The sequence below is a fragment of the Bombina bombina genome, chromosome 6 (assembly GCF_027579735.1).
Source record: "Bombina bombina isolate aBomBom1 chromosome 6, aBomBom1.pri, whole genome shotgun sequence".
In the NCBI taxonomy this organism is placed as follows: Eukaryota; Metazoa; Chordata; class Amphibia; order Anura; family Bombinatoridae; genus Bombina; species Bombina bombina.
The window spans coordinates 1,070,026,075-1,070,053,769 of NC_069504.1; the positions used below are offsets into that span (position 1 = coordinate 1,070,026,075).

The following is a 27,695-nucleotide window of genomic DNA, read 5'->3' on the forward strand; positions in this document are numbered from 1 at the left end:
AATTAAGGTAGGAAAATTCTGATTGGCTGATGGAATCAGCCAATCAGATTCAAGTTCAATCCGATTGGCTGATCCAATCAGCCAATCAGATTGAGCTTGCATTCTATTGGCTGATCTGAACAGCCAATAGAATGCGAGCTCAATCTGATTGGCTGATTGGATCAGCCAATCAGATTGAACTTGAATCTGATTGGCTGATTCCATCAGCTAATCAGAATATTCCTACCTTAATTCCGATTGGCTGATAGAATCCTATCAGCCAATCAGAATTCGAGGGACGCCATCTTGGATGACGTCCCTTAAAGGAACCGTCATTCGTCGGGAAGTCGTCGGTGAAGATGGATGGATCCGCGCAGGAGGTCTTGAAGATCAGCCGGTCGTCATCGGATTGAAGAACATAGAAGATGCGGCTTGGAAGAAGATGTTTGCTGGTCCGGATGTCCTCTTCTGCCCGCTTGGATCAAGACTTCAGCCGGAGGATAGACGTCACTCTTCAGCCCCCCGCTTGGGCTTGGATCAACACTTCGGAGGCTTGGATCAAGACTTCCGAGGACGGATCGGTGAACCTGGCATGGTGAAGATAAGGTAGGAAGATCTTCAGGGGCTTAGTGTTAGGTTTATTTAAGGGGGGTTTGGGTTAGATTAGGGGTATGTGGGTGGTGGGTTGTAATGTTGGGGGGGGGGTATTGTATGTTTTTATTTACAGGCAAAAGAGCTGAATTATTTGGGGCATGCCCTGCAAAGGGCCCTTTTCAGGGCTGGTAAGGTAAAAGAGCTTTGAACTTTTTTAATTTAGAATAGGGTAGGGCATTTTTTTTATTTTGGGGGGCTTTGTTATTTTATTAGGGGGCTTAGAGTAGGTGTAATTAGTTCAAAATTGTTGTAATATTTTTCTAATGTTTGTAAATATTTTTTTATTTTTTGTAACTTAGTTCTTTTTAATTTTTTGTACTTTAGTTAGTTTATTTCATTGTATTTAATTGTAGGTATTTTATTTAATTAATTTATTGATAGTGTAGTGTTAGGTTTAATTGTAGATAATTGTAGGTAGTTTATTTAATTAATGTAATGATAGTGTAGTGTTAGGTTTAATTGTAACTTAGGTTAGGATTTATTTTACAGGTAATTTTGTAATTATTTTAACTATTTTAGCTATTAAATAGTTATTAACTATTTAATAGCTATTGTACCTGTTTAAAATAATTACAAAGTTGCCTGTAAAATAAATATTAATCCTAAAATAGCTACAATATAATTATTATTTATATTGTAGCTATATTAGGGTTTATTTTACAGGTAAGTATTTAGCTTTAAATAGGAATATTTTATTTAATAAGAGTTAATTTATTTAGTTAGATTTAAATTATATTTAACTTAGGGGGGTGTTAGTGTTAGGGATAGATTTAGCTTTAGGGGTTAATCCATTTATTAGACTAGCGGCGAGATCCGATCGGCAGATTAGGGGTTAATTATTGTAGGTAGCTGGCGGCGACGTTGTGGGGGGCAGATTAGGGGTTAATAAATATAATATAGGGGTCGTCGGTGTTAGGGGCAGCAGATTAGGGGTACATAACTATAATGTATGTTGCGGCGGTATACGGAGCGGCAGATTAGGGGTTAAAAATAATATGCAGGGGTCAGCGATAGCGGGGGCAGCATATTAGGGGTTAATAAGTGTAAGGTTAGGGGTGTTTAGACTCGGGGTACATGTTAGAGTGTTAGGTGCAGACGTAGGAAGTGTTTCCCCATAGAAAACAATGGGGCTGCGTTAGGAGCTGAACGCTGCTTTTTTGCAGGTGTTAGGTTTTTTTTCAGCTCAAACTGCCCCATTGTTTTCTATGGGGGAATCGTGCACGAGCACGTTTTTGAAGCTGGCCGCGTCCGTAAGCAACGCTGGTATTTAGAGTTGCAGTGGCGGTAAATATACTCTACGCTCCTTTTATGGAGCCTAACGCAGCCATTCTGTGAACTCTAAATACCAGCGGTATTTAAAAGGTGCGGGGGGGAAAAAGCACGCGTAGCTAACCCACCCCTTTGGCCGCAGAACTCTAAATCTAGCCGTCAGATTTTTACTATTTTCTTTAAAGATTTCGTATAAGATTTCATTTTTCATTTTTTATATATACATCTGTTTATTTATGTTATACATTCACTTACTTTCATATTTTTAATATGATAATATGCAATGTGAATAATTTTCTAATTGTGTTCTCTGTACTACCCCTGCATGACCTATTTAGGATTATGCTGAAATATAGCAAGCATAACAGGTTAAATACTATTGATATACTATTGATATACTCATTGTAAGCAGAGAGGGTTAAATGTTATCCTGAGTTAGATTAATATTGTGTTCATTGTCAGTGATTAGCTCTATTTGTTGTTTTTAAACCAATAGAAATGCAACAGGGGGTACTTAAAGTCAGATTACAGGTGTACCCATTAGCTATGATTACGGCCCGGGGCCGAAACATGTCAGCTTGCTAGTTGCTACACAACCTATTTACTATACATGGTACCTTTCATGTTGGATATAACTTTTTATCCTTTTAACATTTCAATACATTTTGGATTTTTACTTTGCAAGTAAACCTCTGCTGCTCGTTCTTTTGTTTATCTATTAACTTTACCAGAATTGCAGAGGCTATACTTTCTTGAATATCGCTACTTGCCCCCATCACAGTATGCTAGAGCATTTTGCAGCTTAGACCAGCAGTGAAACAGCGGATCTCGTCTCTAGTTATAGCTGACAGCACCAACCTGCATCTCATTGGATGAGCCGAACACGTGTTTGTGTTACGCGTACCGCAGCAGCGAGACGCTGAGCTTTGGCGGATCGACATCAAGAAGGGACACGCTTGTTTAAGAACGCCAAATATATCTGGGGCTGCCATTGATTTAGGCAGCGTTCGAAGGAAGGAGGCACTGAGACCGGTAAATGGATCTGACCGCATAGCGGTTTAGCTGTATATTTCAGTGTAATATTTGATCCTCACTGGTAGTGCCGGGGAACCAGTATTGTTCAGCGTACATCTGTTAATTATACAACTTTTCACTCTTTGTGGATATTACAATTTGCGGATTAACCCTATATTTGACTGTCTGATCGTTTGGGACTTTATCCATTCCTACAAGGGATAACTCTGCCTAGTATTTGCTGGACTGTTCACTTAAAGGTCTATGGGCAACATAGCCTAAGGGGCATATAGGCTTATATAGCTTGTTTGATTCAAATCACACTTAGATCCCAGACACATCTCTCTTCTTTCTCTGTGCTTTTTATTACTTCATTAATTAATTTTTGTACGTTACTAAATCTATTTTATTTATAAAATGTAACAATCTATCTACAGTTTATTAAAGTGATGGCAAATTCTCTCCGATAGTTTAACATATTATGAAAGGTCTTCTCCTTACTAGCACATCAATATGCTTATACAGTGGGGCAAAAAAGTATTTAGTCAGCCACCAATTGTGCAAGTTCTCCCACTTAAGAAGATGAGAGAGGCCTGTAATTTTCATCATAGGTATACCTCAACTATGAGAGACAAAATGTGGAAACAAATCCAGACAATCACATTGTCTGATTTGGAAAGAATTTATTTGCAAATTATGGTGGAAAATAAGTATTTGGTCAATATCAAAAGTTTGTCTCAATACTTTGTTATATATCCTTTGTTGGCAATGAGAGGTCAAACGTTTTCTGTAAGTCTTCACAAGGTTGTCACACACTCTTGCTGGTATGTTGGCCCATTCCTGCATGCAAATCTCCTCTAGAGCAGTGATGTTTTGGGGCTGTCGCTAGGCAACACGGACTTTCAACTCCCTCCAAAGGTTTTCTATGGGGTTGAGATCTGGAGACTGGCTAGGCCACTCCAGGACCTTGAAATGCTTCTTACGAAGCCACTCCTTCATTGCCCGGGCGGTGTGTTTGGGATCATTGTCATGCTGAAAGACCCAGCCATGTTTCATCTTAAATGCCCTTGATGATGGAAGGAGGTTTGCACTCAAAATCTCACGATACATGGCCCCATTCATTCTTTCATGTACACGGATCAGTCGTCCTGTTAACTTTGCAGAGAAACAGCCCCAAAGCATGATATTGCCACCCCCATGCTTCACAGTAGGTATGGTGTTCTTTGGTTGCAACTCAGCATTCTCTCTCCTCCAAACACGATGAGTTGTGTTTCTACCAAACAGTTCTACTTTGGTATCATCTGACCATATGACATTCTCCCAATCCGCTTCTGGATCATCCAAATGCTCTCTAGCATACATCAGATGGGCCCGGACATGTACTGGCTTAAGCAGGGGACACGTCTGACACTGCAGGATCTGAGTCCCTGGCGGCATAGTGTGTTACTGATGGTAGCCTTTGTTACGTTGGTCCCAGCTCTCTACAGGTCATTCACTAGTTCCCCCCGTGTGGTTCTGGGATGTTTGGTCACCGTTCTTGTGATCATTTTGACCCCACGGGGTGAGATCTGCGTGGAGCCCCAGATCGAGGGAGATTATCAGTGGTCTTGTATGTCTTCCATTTTCTAATTTTTGCTCCCACAGTTGATTTCTTCACACCAAGCTGCTTGCCTATTGCAGATTCAGTCTTCCCAGTCTGGTGCAGGTCTACAATTTTGTTTCTGGTGTCCTTCGACAGCTCTTTGGTCTTCACATAGTGGAGTTTGGAGTGTGACTGTTTGAGGTTGTGGACAGGTGTCTTTTATACTGATAACGAGTTCAAACAGGTGCCATTAATACAGGTAATGAGTGGAGGACAGAGGAGCCTCTTAAAGAAGAAGATACAGGTCTGTGAGAGCCAGAAATCTTGCTTGTTTGTAGGTGACCAAATACTTATTTTCCACCATAACTTGCAAATAAATTCTTTCCAAATCAGACAATGTTATTGTCTGGATTTGTTTCCCCATTTTGTCTCTCATAGTTGAGGTATACCTATGATGAAAATTACAGGCCTCTCTCATCTTCTTAAGTGGGAGAACTTGCACAATTGGTGGCTGACTAAATACTTTTTTGCCCCACTGTATAGCACAAAAGTCAACTGTACTTTAATTTACCAGCATTTTATTCACGCTACATTTCCTCATCTAATGCAGCCTCTCACTACAATTTTCGTTTAGGCTTACTTGACTGGCAGCTGTTGTAGCCAATCATATCTTACTGTTAATGCTAAGCAGCATCACTGTTTATGTTGCGCAAATAGTGTAGAGGGTCGCGCATGCACATATTAAATTACAAGCAGATTTCCAAGCACTGGAGCGTGCGTTTATTGATTTACATGGGGCGCATGGTGAGGCTACAATTGGCTACAACAGCTGCCAGTCAAGTAAGCCTAAACGAAAATTGTAGTGAGAGGCTGAATTAGATGAGGAAATAAAATGCTGGTAAATTAAAGTACAGTTGACTTTTGTGCTAAATAAGCATATTAATCTGCTAGTTAGAGAGAAGACCTTTCATAAAATGTGAAACTGTTGGGGCGAATTTACCATCACTTTAAGTCTACATTTTATAAGGTTATTTAACTGTTACAATAACATTTTAGTATTTTGATGTGATAAAACAACAACAATAAATAAATATATAAATGTGATAAAACAACAACAATAAATAAATATATAAATGTGATAAAACAACAATAAATAAATATATAAATGTTATAAAACAACAACAATAAATAAATATATAAATGTGATAAAACAACAACAATAAATAAATATATAAATGTGATAAAACAACAACAATAAATAAATATATAAATGTGATAAAACAACAACAATAAATAAATATATAAATGTGATAAAACAACAACAATAAATAAATATATAAATAAAAAGTAAACGTGTTGCAGATATCTAATGACACAACAGAAAAAAAATGCACAATATTATTTTTATTTTTCATTGTGTCATTTTACTGATCCATAGTGGGGTTTGGAGACGAAACATCAAACCTACAGTCAAGGTTAAAGTAGTAAAAATATGTTAATAAAGAAAAAAATGAACTATATAGCTCCCTAAACTGAAAATGTCTCATTACCTTCCCAGTGTAGAACAGATCCTCTCTCTTCACTGTCCCCTCTTCAATTTTTTCCTTTATTGCACGGCCAACCTCACGTTCATTGCCATATATAAAAGCGCAATCTATGTGACGGTATCCAACTTCAATTGCCACCTTTGTGGCCCCCTCTGCCAGACTTTTGGGATACTATTAAAAAATATATAAATATTCAATTAATTCTAAATGTAAAAAAAAAATATATGAAATGTAATACTTTAATAACTAAGTTTAATATTTCACAACATTAACCCTTTCACATCACAACTGTATTTAGTTGTTTGACTCTCACTACATTTACACATCAATTTCAACTTTTCTTATGTGAGGTACACACACAAGTCATACATTGTTTATTTAAGTAGGCCAGGCATTATTAGAAAGTCACTTTAGTTTGCACACATACCATCATATGGGAAAACACAACTATATGAAATTTAAAAAAAATACATTTTAGTGTAATGTTCTGTGGTGTACATAATAGATAGCAGAATGGATATCATAATTATCTAAATATTTTAATCACAGACGTTATGGTCCCATATTTCACATTGGTTTACCTTCCCAAAACACCAAAAAAATTTGGATTTTATATTTATATTGTTCGATAATGAATGATAATTTAAAATTAGAAAATATAATTTATTATTTTTGTCCATATTACAATTAAAGGGATACTAAACACAATTTTTTTCTTTCATGATTCAGAGAGAGCAGCAATTTTAAGCAACTTTCTAATTTATTCCTATTATCAATTTCTCTTTGTTCTCTTAGTATCTTTATTTGGAGCCGGCACATTTTTGGTTCAGAACCCTGGATTGCATTTGCTGATTGGTGGCTACATGTAGCCATCCAATCAGCAAGTGCAACGAGCTTCTGAACCTAAAATGGGCTGGCACGTTAGCTTACATTCCCACTTTTTCAAATAAAGATACTAAGAGAACAAAGAAAATTGATAATAGAAGTAAATTAGAAAGTTGCTTAAAATTGCTGCTGTATCTGAACCATGAAAGAAAAACATTGGGTTTAGTATCCCTTTAATACTGAAAATGAGTAGGTCTAAAATATCTAAAAATATTAGATAAATTATAAAGTTACACAAAAAAATCTGATTTCCCAGGGGGTTGGCTTATCTTAAAGTCCAGTCAAAATGTAAATGCACATAGATAAATTACATCTTTGCACAGAAACATATTTACAATATACAGGTATTGGCAAAAATGCTTTTAGTAAATGTTATCACTTTTTTGGTGTTATCATTTTCCTCTGCACGTGAAGCATAGCTAGATATTTGTTTAGCATTTAAAATACTACAGCTGTTCAGAGCACCAGTGGGACTAGTATCATATCAGCAATTAACAATTTGAGTTATTACCAGATAGTACAAGCAGTTTAGTCTCTCTGAGCAAGAGCTGTGTTTAAAATGCTGGTGCACGGTGCATACTTAAATACACTTTTGAACCAGCTATAGCTTTTATTATAAGCATTTTTGGTAATACATGTATATTATAAAAATACTTCTATTCAAAACTGAAATTCATCCATGTGGATTCTAATTTTGTCTGGAATGTCCCTTTATTTTGAGGATACATAAGAGCTCTAACATTAATGTTTATTCCATATGGTGATGTCACAGACAGATCCACCATCGATTTAAGTAAATACAATTTCCTTACCCTTTGGCAGTGTGGGGCGGTCACCAGGATAACAATACATTGTCATCATCCATATTGTACGCAATAAAAACAGGTTATCATTCACACCGGGAAAACACAGCAAAGGGATTGAAAATCATAGGTTATGTCAGCAGCTGGCTCAGGGGCAAATATTTTTCTTTTGCATTTACAGAAGAAATTTGCAACATTTTGTAAACAATATCAATCCTAGTTTGATATCCATCAGGTATGTAAGATACCTACTTAAATGCTACCTTGACAGCTCTGTATATTCTTTAAAGGGATATAAAAGGCCAAAAAGAAAATATAATGTGTAAGTGCATTTTATTATTGCACTGTTGCTTGTATATAATTGTATGTTTAATATTTACACATAGTCAAAATCAGCTAATAAGCAGCATTTCACTACTGGAACCTAGATGAATGCATCTGGTGAGCCAATGACAAGAGGCATATGTGCTTTGTTACCAATCCCCAGCTACCTTCTCTCCCTCCTATAGTTATGGCAGGTGGGACCTGCTTTGAGATTGTGGCTTACTGGGGTGATTGACAACCCCTGCTCTTCAGTGACTAGTTACACAAAAGCAGGGGATAGGATTGTATAATCAAAACTTTGCTGTTGGACAGGTTCCCTGACTGAGAAGATTGTCTGCAGTTTCTTAAGTACCATAGTGTTTACAATTTTGTTTATTGCATGTGAGTCCAGTAACCCCCATTCGCATCTGGATTGTCAGACATTTGCTTGTGAAATGGACTGCTATACATACTGTGTGGTCTACAGATGGGCAGCAGCTAGGTTTTGCCCCATCCAAATTGGTGATCAGATGGTTGTGTCATAGCGGGGCTGTTGTGGGGTGAGCTCTTTATATTGATTTTGGGAGACTTACCTGAGGGAAGGAAAGTAAGACCTTAGTCATCTTACACCATGGGTGCAACAACTTGATTTGGTATATGTAATGATTTTGTATATGGGGAGGCATTGGCCTTGTTGCCTGGCATTAAAAATGGATGGTTCAAAGTGACAAAAAGACTGATATAGAGGGATGATATGTTGTCCCAGAGAGGAAATTATGCAGCACGCAAAAAGGTGAGCTAGGTAGTGAAATCACAAGACTGCAAACGTTTATTTATCTCACGATATCACCATGTTGGTATTAGATTTGGTATGTTGGAAGAAGGGTGTCTTAGGTTGAAGGGAGGTTTCCTTTGGAATGTCTCTCAAGATCTTACGTATGGGGTGTTTTATCCCGTATGGCATGCAAAAAACAATACAGTAAACATTACTGTATTACTAATTTTAATGTGGACTTCTAAAGAACGAAATTCTGATAGTTAAGTCTCCTGTTTTCATATTTGTTGTCTAAGTTTCCCAATGAATTGTAGCAGTAGAATATGAGGCATTTGAAAGTATTTTAAAATGGTGTTCAAAAATTGTCAAATGTATTTTTGGGAATATAGGACCAGGTGGAGCTCAGGCAGTCCAACGGCAGGAGTTTGGTAGTCTGTGACTCTATGGGTGAAATTGACTGGTCATGTGCACTGGAGTGAGAGCCGTACAGTACAGTGAAGCTCTGTGTACCAAAGTGGAGTTTGTGTGTGGAGGGAGAGATGCAGGAGATAATTGGTAGGGGTTTGGCAGTCACCTGTTTGTTTTTTTATAGAACTTCTCCAGAAAGTTAGAAATGGAGAACAGTCAGTCACACAATGAGTATGTTTCAAATGGAAATAGAATTGAGAGATGAAGAATGAGAGTTCAGTTAGTCTGAGCTACATGTAAAATGGTAGAGTGCACCACATGCACACATTTATTTTTGAGAATAGTTACAGAACATGTTTGCTTCTGCCTCTTCCAAACCTAAAGCCCAAAGGAGACAAATACATAATGCAGAATCCTCAGATAACTTGAAAACCATTAAGAAAGCAACTTGTCTGACTAAATAATGGACATTGGTGCTAGATGTTAACATTTGGTGATTCTGGTTAGGTAAGGTAAGAGATGGAATAATTCCATGATATAAGCATGATAATGGGTTATACAGTTGTGCTCATAAGTTTACATACCCTGGCAGAATTTATGATTTCTTGGCCATTTTTCAGAGAATATGAATGATAACTCAAACGCTTTTCTTTCACTCATGGTTAGTGTTTGGCTGAAGCCATTTATTATCAATCAACTGTGTTTACTCTTTTTAAATCATAATGACAACTGAAACTACTCAAATGACCCTGATCAAAAGTTTACATACCCTGCTGATTTTGGCCTGATAACATGCACACAAGTTGACACAAAGGGGTTTGAGTGGCTATTAAAGGTAACCATCCTCACCTGTGATCTGTTTGCTTATAATTGGTGTGTGTGTATAAAAGGTCAATGAGTTTCTGGACTCCTGACAGACCCTTGCATCGAACATCTGTGGAAATTAATCACTAAGAAAAGAGGGCGCCTCCTAGTGCAATATTGCAAGATAATAAACAAAAAATAGAATTTGTGCAAGAAAAATACTCACAAAATAAGCAGCACCTATGTGCTGATTGGGGGAGGCTGGGGAATCACAGTGACCCAGCTACACTGATCCAGCGATTGGATGATGGAACTTCAATGGAAACAAATGTAGAATCTGAACAATAAATCAAAAAAGACATGGGGGAGCACCTCCTAGTGCAATAATGTAATATAAATGGACAAACTTGAAGATTGTATACTCCCAAACTTTTTTCTCTGTCCATTAGGAGCGAAGTTCCATCCCAGGAAGCCTGACAAGCACCATTGGCTAGGTTACCAGAGTAGTGCCACAGAAAACACGTGATTAACACTAGGGCTTCCGTAGGTACGAATTTCAGTTACCTGTGTGCAAAGGTGTTTGCGAAACAATTATCCTGCTTCACTTTATCACTGCACTCGTATGGTGTATCATACTGCTGTTCCCGCTGTTCGGAGATAAGCCACTGAGAGGAGTTTACATGATCGCATCACCGTCTCCGGTGTAAGTATAAGTGTTAACCTTATATTGGTGCATCTTCTTGCCGTTTTATCGGTCTCTCGTCTCGTTCCAGCTTGACTGAAAATATCTTCAACCTGGGCTCAATCAAGACCGCCTCATCGGATGATCATTTGGATTCAGGAGTTTCTTCTTCCATCATCTGTTTTTTTCTGTTGTACTCATTAATTGTTGCCATTCAATATTTGTTGCTATTTGTATACTGCACATGTTACTGCGTCTGATCAGCACATTTAATCACATTGTATTTTATTTTATTTTACAACTGTTCTCAATTTTTAAATTGTCCACATTTTTTATTACTTATTTTTAACCATTCATTTTATTTATTTACACATTTGAGAAGTAATTAATTTTCTATTTTTATTTATATTATTTTTTCACTATCACTATTTTAAGCTGTATAGCGCTTGTATCATTTGAATTCTGTGGTTTCTTTTAGAATCCATATTATTCTCTTTTTCACTTTAGTACTTGTATAGAGGTAGAGAGATTCCTCTTGTTTTTTCACAGGCTTAATAGGGTTTCACGGCACAGTTAACCCATTTTTTCTTTTTCACATACTCCCAAACGCACATATGTGCTGATTGAGGCAGGCTGGGGAATCACAGTGACCCAGCTACACTGATCCTGCAGCAGGATGATGGTTACCAATATCTCCAAACAAACAATCAGGCTTAGACTTCCATAAAAATAACAATTTATTTAAAAATTCAGGGGATGTGAATTGACAACACCCCAATATAAAAACAATTGTTTAAAAACAATTGCAACTAGTTTCTCAGCTACAAAGGCTGTTTCCTCAGTCTAGAGTAGCCTGAGGAAATTGTTATTTTTATGGAAGTCTAAGCCTGATTGTTTGTTTGGAGATATTGGTAACCATCATCCTGCTGCAGGATCAGTGTAGCTGGGTCACTGTGATTCCCCAGCCTGCCTCAATCAGCACATAGGTGCTGCTCCCTTTGTGAGTATACAATCTTCAAGTTTGTCCATTTGTGTCATTTATATTACATTATTGCACTAGGAGGTGCTCCCCCATCTCTTTTTTTATTTCTTGTTCAGATTCTACATTTGTTTCCATTGAAGTTCCATCATCCAATCGCTGGCTCAGTGTAGCTGGGTCACTGTGATTCCCCAGCCTGCCCCAATCAGCACATAGGTGCTGCTTATTTTGTGAGTATTTTTCTTGCACAAATTCTATTTTTTGTTTATTATCTTGCAATATTGCACTAGGAGGCGCCCTCTTTTCTTTGGCCTAGATTTAGAGTTTGGCGGTAGCCGTGAAAACCAGCGTTAGAGGCTCCTAACGCTGGTTTTAGGCTACCGCCGGTATTTGGAGTCATTCAAAAAAGGGTCTAACGCTCACTTTTCAGCCGCGACTTTTCCATACCGCAGATCCCCTTACGTAAATTGCGTATCCTATCTTTTCAATGGGATCTTTCTAACTCCGGTATTTAGAGTCGTGGCTGAAGTGAGCGTTAGAAATCTAACGACAAAACTCCAGCCGCAGAAAAAAGTCAGGAGTTAAGAGCTTTTTGGGCTAATGCCGGTTCATAAAGCACTTAACTACTGTACTCTAAAGTACACTAACACCCATAAACTACCTATGTACCCCTAAACCGAGGTCCCCCCACATCGCCGCCACTCGATTAAATTTTTTTAACCCCTAATCTGCCGACCGCCACATACGTTATACTTATGTACCCCTAATCTGCTGCCCCTAATACCGCCGACCCCTGTATTATATTTATTAACCCCTAACCTACCCCCCACAACGTCGCCGCCAACTACCTACAATAATTAACCCCTAATCTGCCGACTGCAAAGCGCCGCTACTTAAGTTATCCTTATATACCCCTAATCTGCTGCCCCTAACACCGCCGACCCCTATATTATATTTATTAACCCCTAATCTGCCCCCCTCAACGTCGCCTCCACCTGCCTACACTTATTAACCCCTAATCTGCCGAGCGGACCGCACCGCTACTATAATAAAGTTATTAACCCCTAATCCGCCTCACTAACCCTATAATAAATAGTATTAACCCCTAATCTGCCCTCCCTAACATCGCCGACACCTAACTTCAATTATTAACCCCTAATATGCCGACCGGAGCTCACCGCTATTCTAATAAATGTATTAACCCCTAAAGCTAAGTCTAACCCTAACACTAACACCCCCCTAAGTTGAATACAATTTTAATCTAACGAAATTAATTAACTCTTATTAAATAAATTATTCCTATTTAAAGCTAAATACTTACCTGTAAAATAAATCTTAATATAGCTACAATATAAATTATAATTACATTGTAGCTATTTTAGGATTAATATTTATTTTACAGGCAACTTTGTAATTATTTTAACCAGGTACAATAGCTATTAAATAGTTAAGAACTATTTAATAGTTACCTAGTTAAAATAATAACAAAATTACCTGTAAAATAAATCCTAACCTAAGTTCTAATTAAACCTAACACTACACTATCAATAAATTAATTAAATACAATATCTACAAATAACTACAATGAAATAAACTAACTAAAGTACAAAAAATAAAAAAGAACTAAGTTACAAAAAATAAAAAAATATTTACAAACATAAGAAAAATATTACAACAATTTTAAACTAATTACACCTACTCTAAGCCCCCTAATAAAATAACAAAGCCCCCCAAAATAAAAAAATGCCCTACCCTATTCTAAATTACTAAAGTTTAAAGCTCTTTTACCTTACCAGCCCTGAACAGGGCCCTTTGCGGGGCATGCCCCAAGAAGTTCAGCTCTTTTGCCTGTAAAAAAAAACATACAATACCCCCCCCCAACATTACAACCCACCACCCACATACCCCTAATCTAACCCAAACCTTCCTTAAATAAACCTAACACTAAGCCCCTGAAGATCTTCCTACCTTATCTTCACCATACCAGGTTCACCGATCGGTCCAGAAGAGCTCCTCCGATGTCCTGATCCAAGCCCAAGCGGGGGGCTGAAGATGTCCATGATCCGGTAGAAGTCTTCATCCAAGCGGGGCAGAAGAGGTCTTCCATCCGATTGAAGTCTTCATCCAAGCGGCATCTTCTATCGGAACAGCCAATAGAATGCGAGCTCAATCTGATTGGCTGATTGGATCAGCCAATCGGATTGAACTTGATTCTGATTGGCTGATTCCATCAGCCAATCAGAATATTCCTACCTTAATTCCGATTGGCTGATAGAATCCTATCAGCCAATCGGAATTCGAGGGACGCCATCTTGGATGACGTCATTTAAAGGAACCGTCATTCGTCGTTCAGTCGTCGGCCAGGATGGATGTTCCGCGTCGGAGGTCTTCAGGATGCTGCCGCTCCGCTCCGGATAGATGACGATAGAAGATGCCGCTTGGATGAAGACTTCAATCAGATGGAAGACCTCTTCTGCCCCGCTTGGATGAAGACTTCTACCGGATCATGGACATCTTCAGCACCCAGCTTGGGCTTGGATCAGGACATCGGAGGAGCTCTTCTGGACCGATCGGTGAACCTGGTATGGTGAAGATAAGGTAGGAAGATCTTCAGGGGCTTAGTGTTAGGTTTATTTAAGGGGGGTTTGGGTTAGATTAGGGGTATGTGGGTGGTGGGTTGTAATGTTGGGGGGGGGTATTGTATGTTTTTTTTTACAGGCTAAAGAGCTGAACTTCTTGGGGCATGCCCCGCAAAGGGCCCTGTTCAGGGCTGGTAAGGTAAAAGAGCTTTGAACTTTAGTAATTTAGAATAGGGTAGGGCATTTTTTTGGGGGGGGGCTTTGTTATTTTATTAGGGGGCTTAGAGTAGGTGTAATTAGTTTAAAATTGTTGTAAGATTTTTCTTATGTTTGTAAATATTTTTTTATTTTTTGTAACTTAGTTCTTTTTTATTTTTTGTACTTTAGTTAGTTTATTTCATTGTAGTTATTTGTAGATATTGTATTTAATTAATGTATTGATAGTGTAGTGTTAGGTTTAATTGTAGGTCATTGTAGATATTGTATTTAATTAATTTAATGATAGTGTAGTGTTAGGTTTAATTAGAACTTAGGTTAGGATTTATTTTACAGGTAATTTTGTTATTATTTTAACTAGGTAACTATTAAATAGTTCTTAACTATTTAATAGCTATTGTACCTAGTTAAAATAAATACAAAGTTGCCTGTAAAATAAATATTAATCCTAAAATAGCTACAATGTAATTATAATTTATATTGTAGCTATATTAGGATTTATTTTACAGGTAAGTATTTAGCTTTAAATAGGAATAATTTATTTAATAAGAGTTAATTAATTTCGTAAGATTAAAATTATATTTAATTTAGGGGGGTGTTAGTGTTAGGGTTAGACTTAGCTTTAGGGGCTAATACATTTATTAGAATAGCGGTGAGCTCCAGTCGGCAGATTAGGGGTTAATAATTGAAGTTAGGTGTCGGCGATGTTAGGGAGGGCAGATTAGGGGTTAATACTATTTATTATAGGGTTAGTGAGGCGGATTAGGGGGTTAATAACTTTATTATAGTAGCGATGCGGTCCGCTCGGCAGATTAGGGGTTAATAAGTGTAGGCAGGTGGGGGCGACGTTGTGGGCGGCAGATTAGGGGTTAATAAATATAATTTAGGGGTCGGCGGTGTTAGGGACAGCAGATTAGGGGTACATAGCTATAATGTAGGTTGCGGCGGTTTACGGAGCGGCAGATTAGGAGTTAATAATAATATGCAGGGGTCAGCGATAGCGGGGGCGGCAGATTAGGGGTTAATAAGTGTAAGGTTAGGGGTGTTTAGACTCGGGGTACATGTTAGGGTGTTAGGTGCAGACGTAGGAAGTGTTTCCCCATAGCAAACAATGGGGCTGCGTTAGGAGCTGAACGCGGCTTTTTTGCAGGTGTTAGGTTTTTTTTCAGCTCAAACAGCCCCATTGTTTCCTATGGGGGAATCGTGCACGAGCACGTTTTTGAGGCTGGCCGCGTCCGTAAGCAACTCTAGTATCGAGAGTTGCAGTAGCGTTAAATTATGCTCTATGCTCCCTTTTTGGAGCCTAACGCAGCCATTCTGTGGACTCTCAATACCAGAGTTATTTTAGAGGTGCGGCCAGAAAAAAGCCAGCGTTAGCTACGCGGGTCGTTACCGACAAAACTCTAAATCTAGCCGTAAGTGATTAATTTCCACAGATGTTCGGTTGCTTTGTTTGTTATAAGAGGAGCTGCCCATCAAGCCTTCTATCAAGTGGGAATATCATACTACCAACCATACCTGGACTTTACCAAAATAATTTCTTAAAGATTTCAGTACTATATTGAGTATCAGTACATGTTACATAGCTGAGGCAAGGAATCCAGCTAAGTTATTTCCACTAAGTGTATGGTTTGAGATTTATTATTGTTTTGTTGCACATCAAATGTTGCTAACTAATATATGTGAATAGCGCCCCCTACAGTTGGATACCTAGGTATCATCAACAGGTTTGGGATCTTTCATCCAGTGTTGCACTGACGTTTCTGGATTCTGAGTCATGGGGAAAGAAAAAGAATTGTCAAAGGATCTGCGGGAAAAGGTAGTTGAACTGTATAAAACAGGAAAGGGATATAAAAAGATATCCAAGGAATTGAGAGTGCAAATCAGCAGTGTTCAAACTCTAATCAAGAAGTGGAAAATGAGGCGTTCTGTTTGATAACATACTGCATTCATCTTGCCATCAATTCCGACCAAATTTCCTGTGCCTTTGTAGCTCACACATCCCCAAAGCATCAGAGATCGACCTCTGTGTTTCACAGTAGGAATGGTGTACCTTTTATCATAGGCCTTGTTGACTTTTCTCCAAATGTAGGGTTTATGGTTGTGGCCAAAAAGCTCAATTTTGGTCTCATCACTCCAAATGACTTTGTGCCAGAAGGTTTGAGGCTTGTCTCTGTGCTGTTTGGCGTATTGTAAGCGGGATACTTTGTGGCATTTGCATAGTAATAGCTTTCTTCTGGCGACTCAACCATGCTGCCCATCTTTCTTCAAGTGCCTCCTTATTGTGCATCTTGAAACAGCCACACCATATGTCCTGTATTTCACCTGAAGTTATTTGTGGGTTTATCTTTGCATCCGAACAATTTTCCTGGCAGTTGTGGCTGAAATTTTAGTTGGTCTACATGACCATGGTTTGGTTTCAACTGAAACCCTCATTTTCCACTTCTTTATTAGAGTTTGAACACTGCTGATTTGCATTCTCAATTCCTTGGATATCTTTGTATATCCCTTTCCTGTTTTATACAGTTCAACTACCTTTTCTCGCAGATCCTTTGACAATTCTTTTGCTTTCCCCATCACTCAGAATCCAGAATCATCAGTGCAGCACTGGATTAAAGATGCAAGGGTCTGTCAGGAGTCCAGAAACTAATTGACCTTTTATACACACACACTAATTACAAGAAAACAGATCACAGGTGAGGATGGTTACCTTTAATAGCCATTCAAACCGCTTTGTGTCAACTTGTGTGCATGTTATCAGGCCAAAATCACCAGGGTATGTAAACTTTTGATCAGGGTCATTTGGGTACAGTGGCGTCACTAGGGGGGGGGCGGGGGGGGCGGGCCGCACCCGGGTGAATTGAAATTCAAAGAAATACAATGTTGAGATGCATAGATTATTTTATTAGAGGCTGGCATTTGTGAACATTGGTCGGACTTGGGAAGATGTAGACACACAATTTTTTTGCCACTTGAGCCAGTGCTGCAATTTCAACAAATAGTTTTCCCGGCTACTTTTGCTTGTTTGTACTTTGCTTCTCCCCTGCCCAATTTCGCTATGAATGTTGTGGGCATGCCGTGGGGCTTGCAAAGTTGCGCTGCTAGCCTAAACCTGCCTGCCTATCTGTGCTCACTGCTCAGTGACATGTGGAGCAGTGGAGTCACTCACTGCTGTGCTGTCTCTCTAAACGGGAACTGGCAAATCATGAGGGGATGGCTAGCACCTGACCGCATGACTGTTTGACACTGTCTTTAAAGTGAAGGAGCCACGTATGATGCCCACCAGACCATTACGGTTACGGTACACTAAGTGCACACTGAACAGGTAGGAGGGCGGGCGGGGGTCTGGGGGTGGGCAGAGTGCAGAGGTGATTGGCCATAAGTGTTTGTGTGTGCATCTGAGTATTTTTTAAGTGTGTCTGAGTGTTTGTATGTGTGCTTGCCTGTGTTTTTGTGTGTGTCTGCTTTCTGGGGGGGGGGGGGGTGACACCATAACTTACCGCACCGGGTGACACCAACCCTAGTGACGCCACTGTTTGGGTAGTTTCTGTTGTCATTATGATTTAAAAAGAGTAAATGCAGTTGATTGATAATAAATAGCTTCAGCCAAACACTAACCATGAGTGAAAGAAACGTTTTTGTGTTATCATTCATATTCTCTGAAAAATGGCCAAGAAATCATAAATTCTGCCAGGGTATGTAAACTTATGAGCACAACTGTATGTGGGCAGTTTGCTGATGTATGCATGCAATGAATGATATAATGAGGAAGAGATGGGGTGTCATCATTTCATTATATATTTAGGCTGGAATAAAGTTTGTGTGTTTTGAAGGATGGGTATAATTTGTATTACACATCTTTATGCATTGTATTAACTATTATACTTTTTAGAGGATTATGTTAAAATAAAATCATCAAGGAATTGGACTTTGTCTGATTCTATGAATAATCTATTTTGCAAGGTATGCATTCTCGAGGGCCTTTTGAGTTCTCGCATTTAATTTGATAACTGATGGCATCTAGGAGTTTTAATCCCCAATTTGCCATAGTTTAGCTCCCCCTATAGAATTTTTTTTTTTCAGGGATTGTGGAAACTTGTTTTAAATAATTATTTACAGCTACATGGAAAATCCTTTTGTTTAAACATGACAGTGGAAATCATTTTAAATCAGCCTAGCAGAGATTTACTTGAATTTGTGAGGCTTTGTCACAGACTTAAAAGGACAGCAAAGCCAAAATAAAACGTTTATGATTCAGATAGAGCATACTCCAACTTTTTTATTTACTTCTGTTATGTCATTTACTTAATTCTCTTGGTGTCCTTTGTTGAAAAGTATACCTAGGTAGGAGAACAGCTAACTCAGTTTACAGCTAGTGGAATACTGTGTATCAAGTTTGCCATTTGCACTTTCCACACACTATCTCCAACAAGTACCCTGCGTGCTTTTAGGCACTGATGAGTGGATACTTTGCTGTGTGGAGTACGGTAGCTACATTTTCAAGTGGATCGCAATAAGACCAATCAGATTGCTCATTTGGGACAGCGCCCATAAAGGTGACGTCATCCGGCTACGGCTGTAAGTTTTTCACAGAGGCTTCTGAGCCACGCATTGCCCGAGGGTAAGCCGGTTATTTGAACTTAAGAAGTGATTTTACAACTTATCAGGATTTGCTATGTGAACTATTTGAAGTTTAAGACATTTTTTGACTGTTCCATTTATTCCATTCAATGTGGTGGCAACCTTTTCCCCTTATTATATACGGAGACGTCCGTTTTTAGCCGATGTTAGCTAACATTAGTGATTGTTTTTACTGATTGTTTTTACTGCTTATATTGTTCCTATTGCACCTTTATTAAATCCTGGCATAGCCACTATTAACTACCTTTGCGATTGGACTTTTTGATATCTATATGTATTTACTTACACATTGATTCACATTATTAATTCTAGTTTGGTTCACTCTTTTGGTTTATCACTTTTTATTGTATAGTTTTATCCACCTTTAGCTGCAGCGCTCCTGCTCTTTTATGTATTTATACCTAGGTAGGCTCAGGAGCAATAACGCACTACAGGAAACTAGATGCTGATTGGTGGATACACACAAGTCAATAGGATCGATTTATCATATGTCGGGCGGATATCGCTGAATGCCGACAGCATACACTGTCTGCATTTATCATCGCACAAGCAGTTCTAGTGAACTGCTTGTGCAATACCGCCCCGTGCAGATTCGTGGCTAATCGGCCGCTAGCAGTGGGTGTCAATCAACCCAATCGTAATCGATCAGGCTGATTGCTGTGGCGGAGGACCAGTTAAGGAGCAGTGGTCTTAAGACCACTGTTTCTTAACTGCTGTTTCCGGCGAGCCTAAAGGCTCACGCGGAAATAGCTGCATTCAGGCCCATTGACCGCTTGGTAATGGCTCACCTGTTTTGTTCTGCTAGCTTCAAGTAGTGCAATACTGCTCCTTCACAAAGGTGATTACAGTCCCTTTAAAATCTATTCTGTAATCCCTGCTTCTTGATATCTTTAAGGTCTATTATCTCGTTTATGCTTTGTATTTTCTTAAATTATAACTTTCCCCCCATCTCTGTAATATGAAGATTACATTATATAAGTTACACTCTTTTATAAAGCAGAATGATAAAAAAAAACACATTACATTATATTATTTTTTTAAAGAAGCTAAGTTTAATAGAAAATGTAGTTTGTTTCATATGTTAATATTTTATTTAGCATAAATAGAATCAGATTTTATCATGTTAAGTTTCAACCTATCTATAAAGTTATCAGTTCTGGCTCCTAAGGTTTAGATATTGTACTCAATCCTTGGCTAAACATTCTGTGTACTTTGTACTCTGTCAGCAAGTGTATCCAATATTAGATAAATGCTCAAATATTAATACAGCATTTAAAGGGACATGCAACCCAAAATGTTTCTTTTATGATTTAAATAGAGCTAGCTGAACACATCGGTAAGCCAATCACAAGAGAGATATATGTGCAGCCACCAATCAGGAGCTAGCCTACCTAGGTGTGCTTTTTAACAAAGGATACCAAGAGAATGAAGCAAATTAGATAAAAGAAGTAAATTGGAAAGCTGTTTAACATTGTATTCTCTTTCCAAATCATAAAATAAATATTATTTCACATATGTGGTGGGCTTGTCCTGTCATTGCCTCCTTCTGGAAAGAGTTAGAACAGACTTACAGGGAACTATTGGGAGAAGATTTTAATTTAACACCAGAAATGGCTTTATTCAGCAAAATCCCCATAAACAAATGTAAACTACGCACTACATTACTACAGATGGGGCTGAATTGTGCTAGGCTACTTATCGCCACATACTGGAAATCCCCGCGACTCCCTTCTCTATCTCTATGGACCTAGAAAATGGAGGAGATTCTCTCATTAGAGCAATATGGATACTATCGTACCAATAGACTCTCATTATACACTGATATTAAATTTTATTGGGACACCCTCTCTATTAATATTAACAATAACAATACCCAACCCCTCCTCTCGAATGAGCCCCTTTAGACTTAGGCCTAGATAGATAGCTCTGAGGAACGCAAACCTTTTTGACCCATTGAACCTGAGGATTACTTGTTACTTGATATTTGCTATTTGTTACTTGTTAACTGTTAATTGTTAATTGATAGCTGTCGCTGATTAATCTGCGACTGCCGTTTGCTTGCTCTGGAATGGTGTGGTGTTACCCCATTCCACCTTCATGTTGTTAAAATTGTTCAAGGTTTGATTGTCTTACACAGGCAACTATGTATTTCTGGACTGCTACACCCATGAAATGGTCAAATCAGTTCATACCTACATGTACCGGTGAATGTTGGAACCTGCATTGTCACTCTGTAAATGGAAAAACCTTAATAAAAACAACTATTTAAAAAAAAAAAAACATTTCATGTCCCTTTAATGAACACATTTTGAACAAAATTAGTTAAAATTCTTTATTGAATAAATAACTAACGCCTAGATTTAGAGTTCTGCGTTAGCCGTCAAAAGCAGCGTTAAGGGGTCCTAACGCTGCTTTTGGCCACCCACTGGTATTTAGAGTCAGACAGGAAAGGGTCTAACGCTCACTTTCAAGCCGCGACTTTTCCATACCGCAGATCCCCTTACGCCAATTGCGTATCCTATCTTTTCAATGGGATCTTCCTAACAACAGTATTTAGAGTCTTGGCTGAAGTGAGCGGTAGACCCTCTACCGACAAGACTCCAGCCGCAAAAAAAGTCAGTAGTTAAGAGCTTTATGGGCTAACGGCGGTTTATAAAGCTCTTAACTACAGTGCTCTAAAGGACACTAACACCCATAAACTACCTATGTACCCCTAAACCGAGGTCCACCCACATCGCCGCCACTATAATAAATATTTTTAACCCATAATCTGCCAACCGCACACTGGCGCCACCTACATTATCCCAATGAACCCCTAATCTGCTGCCCCTAACATCGCCGACACCTACATAATATTTATTAACCCCTAATCTGCCCCCCCCAACGTCGCCGCTACCTAACTACACTTATTAACCCCTAATCTGCCGACCGGACCTCGCCGCCACTATAATAAATGTATTAACCCCTAAACCGCCGCACTCCCGCCTCGCAAACACTATAATAAATAGTATTAACCCCTAATCTGCCCTCACTAACATCGCCGCCACCTAACTTCAAGTATTAACACCTAATCTGCCACTACTCTAATAAATGTATTAACCCCTAAAGCTAAGTCTAACCCTAACACCCCCTAAGTTAAATACAATTTTAATCTAACAAAATAAATTAAATCTTATTAACTAAAGTATTCCTATTTAAAACTAAATACTTACCTGTAAAATAAACCCTAATATAGCTACAATATAACTAATAATTATATTGTAGCTATTTTAGGATTTATATTTATTTTACAGGCAATGTTGTATTTATTTTAACTAGGTATAATAGCTATTAAATAGTTATTAACTATTTAATAGCTAACTAGTTAAAATAATTACAAAATTACCTGTAAAATAAATCCTAACCTAAGTTACAATTAAACCTAACACTACACTATCAATAAATTAATTAAATAAATTACCTACAATTACATACAATTAAATAAACTAAACTAAATTACAAAAAAAAAAAAACACTAAATTGCAAAAAGTAAAAAAAGATTGCAAGAATATTAGGCTAATTACACCTACTCTAAGCCCCCTAATAAAATAAAAAGCCCCCCAAAATAATAAAGGTCCCTACCCTATTCTACATTACAAAGTAATCAGCTCTTTTACCAGCCCTTAAAAGGGCTTTTTGCAGGGCATGCCCCTAAGTAATCAGCTCTTTTGCCGGTAAAAAAAAATACAACCCCCCCAACATTAAACCCAACACCCACATACCCCTACTCTAACCCAAACCCCCCTTAAATAAACCTAACACTACCCCCCTGAAGATCTCCCTAGCTTGAGTCGTGTTCACCCAGCCGGGCACCGATGGACCAAAAGAGGACATCCGGAGCAGCAGAAGTCTTCATCCTATCCGGGCAGAAAAGGACATCCGGACCGGCAGACATCTTCATCCAAGCGGCATCTTCTATCTTCATCCATCCGGAGCGGAGCGGAGCCATCTTCTTCCAGCCGACGCGGATCCATCCTCTTCAACTGACGCCTACTCGCCGAATGAAGGTTCCTTTAAATGATGTCATCCAAGATGGCGTCCCTCGAATTCCGATTGGCTGATAGGATTCTATCAGCCAATCGGAATTAAGGTAGGAAAAATCTGATTGGCTGATTAAATCAGCCAATCAGATTCAAGTTCAATCTGATTGGCTGATCCAATCAGCCAATCAGATTGAGCTTGCATTCTATTGGCTGTTCCGATCAGCCAATAGAATGCAAGCTCAATCTGATTGGCTGATTGGAGCAGCCAATCAGATTTTTCCTACCTTAATTCTGATTGGCTGATAGAATCATATCAGCCAATCGGAATTCGAGGGACGCCATCTTGGATGATGTCATTTAAAGGAACCTTCATTCGGCGAGTAGGCGTCGGTTGAAGAGGATGGCTCCGCGTCGGCTGGAAGAAGATGGCTCCGCTCCAGATGGGTGAAGATAGAAGATGCCGCTTGGATGAATATGTCTGCCAGTCCGGATGTCCTCTTCTGCCCGGATAGGATGAAGACTTCTGCCGCTCCGGATGTCCTCTTTTGGTCCATCGGTGCCCGGCTGGGTGAACACGACTCAAGGTAGGGAGATCTTCAGGGGGGTAGTGTTAGGTTTATTTAAGGGGGGTTTGGGTTAGAGTAGGGGTATGTGGGTGGTGGGTTTTAATGTTGGGGGGGTTGTATTTTTTTTTACAGGCAAAAGAGCTGATTACTTAGGGGCATGCCCCGCAAAAAGCCCTTTTAAGGGCTGGTAAAAGAGCTGGTTACTTTTTAATTTAGAATAGGGTAGGGGCCTGTATTATTTTGGGGGGCTTTATTATTTTATTAGGGGGCTTAGAGTAGGTGTAATTAGCCTAATATTCTTGTAATCTTTTTTTATTTTTTGTAATTTAGTGGTTTTTTTTGTTGTAATTTAGTTTAGTTTATTTAATTGTATGTAATTGTAGGTAATTTATTTAATTAATTTATTGATAGTGTAGTGTTAGGTTTAATTGTAACTTAGGTTAGGATTTATTTTACAGGTAATTTTGTAATTATTTTAACTAGTCGTTGGGGGGGCAGATTAGGGGTTAATAAATATAATATAGGGGTCAGCGATGTTAGGGGCAGCAGATTAGGGGTACATAGGTATAATGTAAGTTGCGGCGTTGTCCGGAGTGGCAGATTAGGGGTTAATCATTTTATTATAGTGTTTGCAATGCGAAGGGGCCTCGGTTTTAAGGGTTAATAGGTAGTTTATGGGTGTTAGTGTCCTTTGTAACACTTTAGTTATGAGTTTTATGCTACAGATTTGTAAAACCCATAACTACTGACTTCAGATGGTGGTACGAATCTTGAAGGTATAGGCTGTACCGCTCACTTTTTGGCCTATATAATAGTATAATGCAGGTGTCAGCGATAGCGGGGGCGGCAGATTAGAGGTTAATAAGTGTAAGGTTAGGGGTGTTTAGACTCGGGGTTCATGTTTGGGTGTTAGGTGCAGACTTAGAAAGTGTTTCCCCATAGGAAACCATGGGGCTGCGTTAGGAGCTGAACGCTGCTTTTTTGCAGGTGTTAGGTTTTTTTTCATCCCAAACTGCCCCATTGTTTCCTATGGGGGAATCGTGCACGAGCACGTTTTGCCAGCTTACCGCTACCGTAAGCAACGCTGGTATTGAGGGTTGAAGTGGTGGTAAATTCGGCTCAACGCACCCTTTTTGGAGCCTAACGCAGCCCTTCAGACAACTCTAAATACCAACGTTGTCTTAAGGGTGCGTTGGGAAAAAAAGCAGCGTAAGCTACGCAGGTCTTTACCGACAAAACTCTAAATCTAGCCGTAAATGAATAATAGATTTTGTTGTTTAAAATGATATGTTGTATCTGAATCATGAAACATACATTTTGGATTTCATCTGCCTTTAAATAAACATGTAAAGCTGCTGAAATACGGAATCCAGGAAAGCAGCAGAATAAATAAAAAAGCATTGACCTTTATTTCTACATGGGACATTCCAGCCAAAACTGCAAATCACATGGATGTAGTTCAGTTTTGAATAGAAGTATTTTTGTAATATACTGTACATGTATTGGCAAAAATAAGTCTAATAAAAGCTATAGCTGTTTCAAAAGTATTTTAATGTATGCACAGTGCACCGGCATTTTAAACACAGCTCTTGCACAGAGAGCCTAAGGTGCTTTCAACATCTGGTAATGGCTCAATTTGTTAATTTCTGACATAATACAAGCCCCACTTGTGCTCTGAGCAGCTGTAGTATTTAACATGCTGGTGCACAGAGCATACTTAAATGCACCTTTTTGAAACAGAAGTAGCTTTTATTAGAAGCATTTTTGTAATATACTGTACATGCATTAGCAAAAATGCTTCTAATAAAAGCTATAGCTGTTTCAAAAGTGTATTTAAGTATTCTCCGTGCACCAGCATTTTATACACAGCACTTGCTCAGACAGCCTAAGGTGCTTTCAACATCTGGTAATGGCTCAATTTGTTAATTTCTGACATAATACAAGCCCCACTGGTGCTCTGAGCAGCTGTAGTATTTAACATGCTGGTGCACAGAGCATGCTTAAATGCACCTTTTTGAAACAGAAGTAGCTTTTATTAGAAGCATTTTTGTAATATACTGTACATGCATTAGCAAAAATGCTTCTAATAAAAGCTATAGCTGTTTCAAAAGTGTATTTAAGTGTTCTCCGTGCACCAGCATTTTATACACAGCACTTGCTCAGACAGCCTAAGGTGCTTTCAACATCTGGTAATTACTCAATTTGTTAAATGCTGACATAATACATGCCCCACTGGTACTCTGAGTAGCTGCAGTATTTAAAAAGCTGGCGCACTGAGAATATCTAGCTATGCTTCTCATGCAGAGAAAAATGTTAAAGGGATATTCCAGACAAAATTGGAAACCACATGGGTGCATTTCGGTATTAAACAGAAGAAATTTTGTAATACACATGCATTAGCAAAAATGCTTCTAATAAAAGCTATAGCTGTTTCAAAAGTGTATTTAAGTATGCACCGTGCACCAGCATTTTAAACACAGCAGTTGCTCAGAGAGCTTAAGGTGATTGTACCATCTGGTAATGACTCAATTTGTTAATTGCTGACACAATACAAGCCCCACTGGTGCTCTAAGCAGCTGCACCATTTAACATGCTGGTGCACTGAGAATATCTAGCTATGCTTCACATGCACGTGCAGAGATAAATGTTAACACTAACACAGTGATAACTTTTACTAGAAGCATTTTTGCCACTGCATGTATATTGCAAATATGTTTCTATTCAAAGATGTAAGAAATCTATGTGCATTTAAATTTTGACTGGAATTTCCCTTTAACACTAAAACATTGATAGCCTTTACTAGAAACATTGTAATTAATCTATGTGCAGTTCAATTTTGACCAATATGTCCCTCTAGCACTGATGACATAATAAAGGACATTTTGTCCAACACATTGTTATTCTCTGTGACCCATAAAGAAGTAGAGGACAACTTTATGCATTTATGCTGCTGTTTTCCAGGATTCTTTTCCCCATTACTAAATACCCTATCAGTTGTGACTCTCTAAACTGAACCATATGGAGCAGTGAAACCTACCTTCTCTGGGGCATAGGTCCCAAACCCAACCACTGGCATTTTGTGGCCATCGTTCAGCACAACATAGGAATCCTCCTTCAGTGCCATGGTCAGTTTCTCTCTTACAGATCACTTTCAGCGTGTTCTGTTCTGCGTTCTGTCTATTTATTTCCAGCCACACCTTTGTAAAAATGTTGCTGCCCACTTGTAAGCGTTGTGCACATTCCTTACACTCACAACGTGCACAATGCAGAGATTAAGAACTTGTTACATGTATTTTTACTTCTTTTTAAAAAAAACACATTCTATTGTTTGGAAATATAAACAATGATATTCTGCTGAGTCATTCTGAATTTCTTTTTTATGAAATGCTGTAACCTTTGTGAAACCAAAGCGATTTAAAGTATCTAAAACTGTATTTATTGCTTTGTTACACCTTGATTTTTATTTAATTTTTTTCATTATGTTTTATATATTGAAAACATCATAAAACAAAACAAAACACAATTGGCTAGATTACGAGTTTTGTGCTATGGGTGAAAAAGCAACGTTATGGCTCTTTTGCACTACCGCTGGTATTATGAGTCTTGCAGGTATTTCTGTACCGCACACTTTTATGGCCGTAATGCAACGTAACTACCGCAGCTTTCAAAAAGTCCTTTTTCAATGGGACTTCAATAGCGCCGGTATTACGAGTTTGCCTGTCCAGCCAAAAAGTGAGCGGTACAGCCTATCAAGATCCATACCGTAAACTGAAAGTCAGTAGTTATGAGTTTTTGCGCTACAAATCTGTAACATAAAACTCATAACTAAAGTGCTAAAAAGTACACTAACACCCATAAACTACTTATTAACCCATAAACCGAGGTCCTCCCACATCGCAAATAAAACAATAAAATTATTAACCCCTAATCTGTTGCTCCCGACATCGCTGCCACTATAATAAACATATTAACCCCTAAACCGCCGTA

At 38.5% G+C, this 27,695-nt stretch overlaps 1 protein-coding gene across 1 annotated transcript in view; it reads right to left on the reverse strand.

The window, feature by feature from the left end:
• LOC128664192 (aldo-keto reductase family 1 member C15) overlaps positions 1–26,903 on the reverse strand; it is a 48,999-nt gene extending 22,096 nt beyond the window's left edge. Inside the window, exons 1-2 of the mRNA XM_053718956.1 lie at positions 26,746–26,903; positions 6,049–6,216 (exon numbers count right to left, since the gene is read on the reverse strand). Coding sequence (XP_053574931.1) covers positions 6,049–6,216; positions 26,746–26,832 — 255 coding nt within the window. The 5' untranslated portion in view covers positions 26,833–26,903. The remainder of the gene's footprint in view (positions 1–6,048; positions 6,217–26,745) is intronic.
• Positions 26,904–27,695: the final 792 nt, after the last annotated feature.